The sequence below is a fragment of the Ruditapes philippinarum genome, unplaced genomic scaffold (assembly GCF_026571515.1).
Source record: "Ruditapes philippinarum isolate M1 unplaced genomic scaffold, ASM2657151v2 ctg452_1_1_1_1, whole genome shotgun sequence".
Taxonomy (NCBI): domain Eukaryota; kingdom Metazoa; phylum Mollusca; class Bivalvia; order Venerida; family Veneridae; genus Ruditapes; species Ruditapes philippinarum.
Window position 1 is genome coordinate 115,390 of NW_026859349.1, and position 9,084 is coordinate 124,473.

The 9,084-nt window shown below is 32.0% G+C and overlaps 1 protein-coding gene across 1 annotated transcript; it reads left to right on the forward strand.

Moving 5' to 3' along the window:
- The first annotated feature begins 1,077 nt into the window (after positions 1–1,077).
- LOC132756166 (mitogen-activated protein kinase kinase kinase 1-like) lies at positions 1,078–7,641 on the forward strand. The gene is made up of 9 exons (XM_060747163.1): positions 1,078–1,125; positions 2,648–2,929; positions 3,204–3,610; positions 3,790–3,897; positions 4,052–4,208; positions 5,976–6,110; positions 6,489–6,625; positions 7,038–7,172; positions 7,364–7,641. The coding sequence occupies exons 2-9, from the start codon at positions 2,656–2,658 to the stop codon at positions 7,514–7,516; spliced, it is 1,506 nt and encodes a 501-aa protein (XP_060603146.1). The 5' UTR covers positions 1,078–1,125; positions 2,648–2,655; the 3' UTR covers positions 7,517–7,641.
- Positions 7,642–9,084: the final 1,443 nt, after the last annotated feature.

Genomic DNA, 9,084 nt, shown 5'->3' on the forward strand with positions numbered 1-9,084 from the left:
GCTTACACACTTTTTGGCCATGGTCTATTTTAGTCATTTTGTATGAACAAACGATATGTATCTTTACATACAATTACAATATAAAAGTATGCTATAATTTAACATCTGATGGGAAGAAAAAAATTCAATATCAAATTCTATTTGGTTTGATTTAAATATTAATTCTTATATTTCTCATAAAATAAGAAATTAAGTCTTCGCATAATCAATGTGCTTAAAGCAACATTCAAACACTCTAATATTTACTTTCACACCTTATTTCATAAATATCCCAATGTTTTTGACACCTTGTGAAATCAAGTGTCATGCCGAAGAGCGTTCTAGCAGATACATGTAATAACAACATAACTAAAAATTCAAGATCTAGATAGTTGTTGACATTAAATCAGTGGTCTCAATAGTGGGGTCAAATAAAGAACAAAACAAAGAATTGGAACTGAATCTAGTGGTCGTAAAAGTGGATAAGCGATGTGGTCTTAATTCTGGATCATGTAACCTTTGGCATAAAGAACAGCAAATTCAAAAAATGGTCTAAATAGCGGGGCGGTCTTAATTCCGGGGTGGTCTTAAGTAGGGATTATACTGTAGGTCAATATGACATGTATGAAGACTGAAAAAGGAAGATTTTAAGAAAAATAAAAAGTGTTATAAAAACATACACTGCACAGAAGGACAACTTTCGAATGTTTAATATGTAATAAAGATAGTGATTTTGGATCTCGAACGGAAATAAGGGAGCACTTCCGAAACAAGCATAAAGCACCCAGAATTGATACCGGTTTCGCAAACATATCAAATATAAGAAAACGGTACACAACATAAATAACTGGCATAACATATATATCATAACAAATATGATATAATATACATAACACAACGTACCATAACAAATATGGACTTTTTAGCTTGTGAATATGATACGATATGTACTGAAAAAAAATTTGCCGAAGCAATATGTTTGGAAATTATTTAACAACTGACAACTGATATCGAGAATGACAACACTCATTAGTAAACATAGATTTTACCTGAAAAACACGTGACCAACAACATATGATACATAACATCCGGTAACCATTTTGAGTACGCATTTCCATTTTGCGGACTTGAAATCATCCTTTTTAAGTAAGTTATTTCAATTGTTTTCTTTTAAATTTAGTATAAAGCAGTTGATGAAAGATTGTTACACCCTTATTTACTTGTATTACCATTGATTTGATGCGAAATAATTGATATTAAATTAAGTAACTTTCGTTTTGATAATTTAAGAGGTCTTGAGATCCGCCATATTTATTTGTAGATGTTTCAAGATTTTTCAATTAGTGAATGACAGCGTGTATGATTTTTGTGTTTAATAAAAAACTTTCTGCCGATTGTTTATAATACTAGATAAAGTTTACTGTAAATCTGTAAATATAAAGAAAAAAAGATTGAGCATTAAAAATATAGATGGTCCTCATATTTAAAGACTGCTGAAATTAGGTTATCATATAGATAACAAATATGGTTGTTGGTAACAGAGAAAATGTTATCCCGTGTTAAGTACTGTTATCCGACATGTTCAATTTCGTTTAAATTAAAACAAACAATTTCGTTAGAAATGGTACTTTGAATCAACTATTTTATAGTTTTGCCTCTATTGTCTAGATAAGGAATAAAAATACAACATTTTTCCTCTTACGTGATTGTTTAAACTGCGTAGATTGAAATCTTATATACTATGACGACCTCATGAATCGTGACAGTGTAGTTTCAGGTTCATTTATAGGTACTTATATAATGTTATGACTCGGATATTCCCGATCAATATTAGAATCCTTTGAGATATAGTCTGCATACATAAAAAATAACGGCAATTTTCTAACGAAATTGTTTGTTTTAATCTACAAAATTTACGTTATATCGATAAGCCAATATATTTCTTCTTCCTGGTTTAAAACAAAATGTTAGAAACGGAGAGAAAAATGATTTTTTTATAAATATATAAGATATCTTAGGTAAAGTGTATTTTTCTTGTGATTTAAAAGTACTATAAGTTTAAATTGACGATTTATTTATGTATGATTTTTAAAACAAATTATCATTTTTATTAATATTGATGAAGTTTATAGTCGAATGTTAAATTGTGAAATGTGTTCATGGTACAATTAACATGTCGTTTATACATGAGATCTACCTGGGATTTCTTTTAATTTAAGTAAATCTATTTATTATGGTTGCATTTTTGACAAGAATACAAAAGTATTTCTTTTTCAACGTCAAATTAAGCTTGGTAGTTGTTGACCTACAATGTAACTTTATATATGTAAAGTTTTGGCTGGAAGTGTTATATTTTTTCTCGTTATCTAGCTAAAATATAGGTCAAGGAATACCAATTTAATCATATATAGATAGGTATTCCCAGTCTCGTGAGTGTTACTGTTATTCCATTTAAAATGATTTTATCAATCTTATATATGTTCACCGAATTTTGTTTTATTTGTGTTTATTTTTGTTCAGGTGTAGCAAATGAACGCCACAAGCGTTTCCAATTACAAGGGAAAATTAATAAAATGCCCTTCAAGCCTTGAACAAAAGGAATGCGATATAATAGGTCGAACTATGAAGATCTTTTCAAATGATAAAATGGATAACATTTCACTCACAGGTTTAAGCATGGCATCAGAAAGTGTTGGTTCCGACAAAGTCAAATGTTTCCAAACAGAGAAAGGATTTAAAGTGGAGGAAAATGAGGACTTTTCAATATTGAATCAAAGTGATGCCATCCCGATTGATGCATGTCACTTTAGAAAGGTGAAGGCGTTTAAATACAGCTTTGGCGAAAACATTGAGTCAAAACAAGAACAATGGAATTCTGATAACATTGTAGAGGATTTGGATGGAGCTGATTTGGGTTTAATCGACTTTCGAAATACAGACACTGATTTAGGTAAGTAATCAGAATATGCTTTAAGAGATTTGTGATAACTTTAGTCTAAGAGCAGTTTCTATAATTAATATGTTGTCAATCTGATAGTTATAGAATACTGCTACGCGACTTAAGATATATTATTTAATAAAACATTTATTTATTGATATAACTTCTCTGTGATTATAATCTTCTTTTCGCAATTGTATAGAACATTCATATGCTATAATTCTACACATACTAAATTGTTGTCTTCAACAAGTTTATAATTGATTATAAAAATAATTCTTTACAGCAGCTCTAAAGTGCACCAGACAAAGCAGTGTTATTAATCTAAAAGAAGAAAAAAGTAAAAAGCAGCCAAAAGTATGGTTCGAAAATATTGTTACCGACAATTTCACACAAGAGAACGACAAATTACCCCAAGAAACACCAAAAGGGCTAAGTAAAGAAAAATTGCATCACAAGCAAGCTATTGCAGATGATGATTTTCAATCGTGCGAACAGCCACAGTTTCAGAAAGAAGAAATATGTATTGAGAGGTCATCAGGCCTAAATAAAGAATACCTTGCCAATCTGGCCATTTCACAGATTAAAGGAGGTTTTATTAAGCAGGAAACGGGGCAAAAAGACAGGGTGCTCGTTAATAATCACCCAATACCAAACGAAGGAGATATCGTCAGTTTGAAATTAAAAAGCGTGGTACGTATTTCATGTTTTTATTTTGTTATCATTTAATAGAAAATGTAATTAAGATCATTTTTGTATTCAATTTAGATACTATGTGAAGAACTAAATAACATCGTTATTCTTTTTAAAAGATGTTTTCACTTATATGCATAACATTTTATTTATTTGATATATGCTCTAATCAATTTCAGAAAGGACCAAGGAAAATAAGGGAGATTGGAAAAGGAGCATTTGGAAAATGCTTTCAAATTGAATTTCCTTTGAAAAATGGTGGAACCTTAAATTTTGCAATCAAGGAGGTAGGCGTTATTTAGTATAATGACATAATTATGTTAATATGAATAGCTGTACTATAATAACACGTTGCTTATAATAAAATTTATTTTTTTATACAAAAACCTTGTCATAATACAGTATAGCTAAAAATGCCTTTAGATTTATCTATTTTTATAGATTGAAAGTATAAGAAAAAACAATCAAGAGGAAGAGGAAATGAGAAAGGAATTTCAGATGCTTAGAAGACTTGATCATCTGAATATCGTCCGATGCTTCTGGGATTATCTTGATAATGGGCAAGGAAAATACTGCATAGCCATGGAATATATGTCTGGTAAAAGTCTTAGTTTTTTTAAAGAGAATAATGACAAAGCATAGTGTGAAGGATAAACATGACTTTTTGAAATGAAAATGAAATCATTATAATGTTTTAACGGGCCTTTACCATTCACCTTCTTGTAATTTGTATAAAAGCTGAAATATGTTCTAAAATAGCACGACTGGGAACGTTAACTGTCTTTAAGAACTTATATAATCAATGTAAAATTACGAGATATGATCAACAAGTTCTCGGCCCGATATACTTCTAGCCACTGCACTGACATTTACACACGATACGTCGAAACCGATATGTTATTGAAGATAACTGATACATGTGATAGAGTAAAACGCGGTTTTACACAGATTAAGTAACATAAAACACACTTTGATCTGTAATAGAGTGTGTCCGAATGAAGAAAATTGAAATCAGAGCCGTCATTAAGTACCTCTGTAAGAAAGGGATGTCCCCCAAGGAAATCAATGAAGACTTCATGGATACACTTGGGAAGGAGTTCCCTTTCTATAGCACTGTGAAAAATGGGCTGCTGGATTTAAGAGAGGCAGGGAGAGTATTGGAAATTATGAGCCGCCTGTGCGGCCATGAGGCCGACAACGATGCAACTGCCTAATCTGTGCACGATCAGGTCATGTGCGACAGAAGGCAAGACCTGCGAAGCAATGTTAGGGGAGTGGGCATAAGCTTTGGTTCAGTTCAGGCAATTCTGACTGATGTCTATGGCATGTCAAAAATTTCCGCTAGATTGGTCCCAGGCAGTTGACTGACGACCAGAAACGGACCAGGCTTGACATTTTAAGATATCTTTTGTCTCGCTACGAGGATGAACCTGATTCGTAACTCAGGATGAAACATAGGTCTATCGCTTCGAATATACCCCCTCCGAAGAAATTCAAGAGGGTGCAATCAGCACGGAAGACGATGGCTTCATTTTTTTGTATAGCCAGGGGATAATCATGATTGACTATCTTGAGCAAGGTCGTACCATAAACGGTACATACTTTGCAGACGAATTGAGACGTCTGGATCAAGAAATCGAAAATGTAAAGGCAAACTGAAACTAGGCATTCATGATAATGCGCCAGCTGACACATCCCAAGTTGCGATGGCTGCTGCTACGACTGCGAATTTGAAATTCTTCCCAATTCCCCATTGTCTCCGGACTTGCCCCCTCTGTCTTCTACCTGTTTCCAAAACTGAAAACCAAGCTACGTCGTAGACGTTTTGGAAGCAATAAAGGTATCATGGAGGAGGTCAATGAGTTCTTTGAGGACCAAAATAGAGAGTTCTATTTTGAAGAGTTAAACAAGTTGGAGCACAGGTGGGCAAAGTGCATTGATGTAGAGGGCGATTATATAGAAAAGTAAGACCATTAGTTAGGGTCTCTGACTACCGGAAGTACATCGGGCCGAGAACGTTTTGATTAATCCTCGTACCTTCATCGTTCTTACTTATTTGATATTGAAATGAAACTTAAATTATTATAATAGTCTTCCTTGCATGAATAAGTGTCAAAAAGTATGGTTGAACTAACTTTCACCCCTTACCAAGATTTAAATTATTGATTTTTCTGATTAAATTCCCCGTATGTTCTGCTACCAATCAGCTGCTTAATATTTTTCAGTTTGCGAACATCCTTACTGTTTAAACGAAACTCAAATTATGTTTATTTTTGGTAAAGCTGTCGGCAGTTCGTATGCAAACGTTGTTTAATTTGACGGCTATTTGAACAAATGTATGTTATATTAACCTTATCTGTTTCAGGTGGGACTGTCAGTCACTTTGTGCATCAGAACACGAGAGAAATGACAGATGACCGTATTAAATATTACCTTGTTCAGATACTAGATGGTCTGGCATACTTACACTCTTTGAACATACTTCACAGAGATTTAAAAGGTAATATGCTTATCAAACAACTTTTTTGTTATAGTTCGTAGTATTTTTTCGCTTTACTATCATACTTTTGCTGCCTGAAAGTCGTGTATTATTAGATAATAAAAGAAATTTGTAAATATAAGAATTGTTTGTCTTTCATTTTAAATTTGTATTTCTTCATAAACACGTTAATGCAATAACGATTTAAATGTTAACCACGGGACCTTTTGCAAAACAATACTGTTACACACATTTGATGATTGTGTAAAGCATTTTGAAAATATGTTATTTGATAAAGAAAGGAGGTGACTAAAGTAATTGTGCATGTGGAATGTGACATGCACAAGAAAAAGTAAACAATTTCCTCACTTTACTTTATTGTATTGTTTTCTTTATTAGGAGAGAACTTGCTTCTTTCTGAAGACTCATATGACTTGAAAATATGTGATTTCGGCTGTGCAACTGAGGTTCAAGATATTGTCAATGGGAATAAAGATAAGCAGCTTGTAGGAACTGTGCCTTTTATGTCGCCAGAGGTAGAATTGTCGCTTTTTTGAAAAAAAAACATTTAAATTTTATTTAAGTCGATTTTTAAACTAGATTATAGATGTTGGTACTTTCACTCCGGTAACCGTCAGTGCCTGAAATAATGCACAGTGGGATACCTGAGGCCCTCTGTCATCAGCAAGCTTGAATGTTGCTATATGACTTTTCCGGTGTCGGTCTGAACTAGAACCAAAGTGAGTGAAAGCCGTTCTTTTAATCGAAACTTTTTATTGAACGTCTAGCATAAGGCATTAAAGAATAAAAATATATTAATACTTTAAGAATATTATTGAACAAGTGTAATACAGTCTTCACAAATAAGTACGTTAACAAATACATTATATCGTTTGTAGCTAATAATTCTTAATAAAATGAAGCTTTGCCATTTGTTAAATTGTAAAGGTTATTCGGGACCATTTGTATAGTGCTGCAAGTGATGTTTGGGGCGTGGGCTGTTGTATTATACAAATGGCTACAGGCAAACTACCTTGGGACGCTAGTGGCTACAAAAACGAAGAGATGACTCTTATATATAAGGTAAACATTTTTCTACAATTTGCTTATTTCGGAAATTACAAAACAACCAAATTATTTCTGCGAAAACTTTAACTGAAATATGTACACACCTATAAAAATTAATTTCTAATTTTAATTGCGTCTTTATAGATTTAAAGAAAGTTTCATATAAGAATATAAAAATACAGAACATTCTTATTGTTTATTGTTAGATTGGAATAGCTGAAAATCCACCGCCGATCCCAGCACATTTGTCACCTTCAATATATGATTTGACAAAGAGTTGTCTTCAAATTGACAAACAGAAAAGACCACAAGTGAAAAACTTAGTTATCAACAAAATCTTCGATGATTTACAAAAGTAAAGCCATGCGATTTTCAAGACATACATAGAAACTGTGAACATTGGAAAAACGACAACAAAGAAAAACAACATCATGAAAAAAAAACAGCAACAAAAAAACAACAACAAAGAAATCCCCCCACACGCGCGCGCGCGCGCACACACACACACACACACACACACGCACACACGCGCACACACACACACACACACACACACAACAACAGAAAAGATAACAAGATAACACTTTCATTTAATAATTGTTTCTCTAGACATGAAACTTCAATGTGAAAGAAAGAAAAACGCAACAAATTTATTCATCAGTTGAATGTGAGATATGTTTTACTTATGTGAATTGTGTTCTTTTTTGAGATAGTTTTCATAAATAATAGTCCTAATATTTTTTTGTAATAATAGTCATTAATTACTTGAAGAATGAATCTTATTTTGACGTAAATGACATTGATAATTTTAGACACTTAATGTTTAAATTCATATTGTGCAAATTCATATTGAAAAATACACATTTGTTTAAAAAAATATCTTAGTAATATATAAAGTAGTAGTTAACATTGAAATACTATAAAAATCAAGAATCAAATAAAATAGTAACAAGCTGAATGATGTGTATTAGAACTTAAAAATTTAATGAATTACATTAAATATTGTCGTTCCTTCTATTTTCCTTGATACGTATTGTTATTTTTTTAATTTACCTCATATATCTTGGTATGCGGAATTTTGAATTGGTTGAATTGGTTACATGCAAAGAAAATATAACCTACATGTATAATTGTCTAATCTTTTTTCCTTTATAAGTGATAATAAGTGCTATCACTGATGTATATATGATTTAATGTGTTGTAATTATATTTTTGTAATGTATGAAAGTAAATTACTTTGTATTTCGTTATTGTTTACTTTAATAGAAACTATCTTCAAAGAAACCGTAACGGTAATTCATTTCGTTGACTGGAAATTTGACAGTTATTACACAATGTTAACTAAATATAGGTAGAAATGTAACACAATGTTGCTTTAATTTCATAGACGAAAATTCGTATATTCTTATGTTCATGTATAATATTATTTGAATGAAATAAACACATTTAGAACATAAGCATTGCTTATACGTACTTAAGGCAGAAAGTCAATAAACTTAGCCGCATGCTGGGTGTGGGTGACCTACTGGGTTCCCTTTTGTTCAAGTGTCACTTCAGCGTTGATTTTAGTGCGGGTGACTATAAAGGTGATTTCCACGTACAATCAATTTGAAATGATTTAATTTCGATCCGTGATAAGCTCAAACGACATGTGATTTGTGAGTCCATCACTTTCCTATGGGAGGTTGTAGCATGCCTATTTCGATATTGTTTTATTACCCTTGACTTTGCCACATGGCCTTTTAATCCATATGTCGCATTAAGTTTAAAAAATGAAGAGGATATAATTTTAGTTACTGTGGTTTCTTCGTACAATACATTTTGACAACACAGCATGCGATGAAAACATGTACATTTCCATATATGAGAAAATGCTATTGAAAAAACTTTCATTTGATAAGCTGATGATTAATTTCATCAATTTTGC

Excerpts from the sequence above, each read along its gene's own strand:
- LOC132756166 (XM_060747163.1), top strand. The coding sequence starts at position 2,656 with ATGGCATCAGAAAGTGTTGGTTCCGACAAAGTCAAATGTTTCCAAACA. Across the intron at positions 2,930-3,203 it reads AAATACAGACACTGATTTAG|CAGCTCTAAAGTGCACCAGA; the intron begins GTAAGTAATCAG and ends AATTCTTTACAG. Across the intron at positions 6,111-6,488 it reads ACTTCACAGAGATTTAAAAG|GAGAGAACTTGCTTCTTTCT; the intron begins GTAATATGCTTA and ends TTTCTTTATTAG.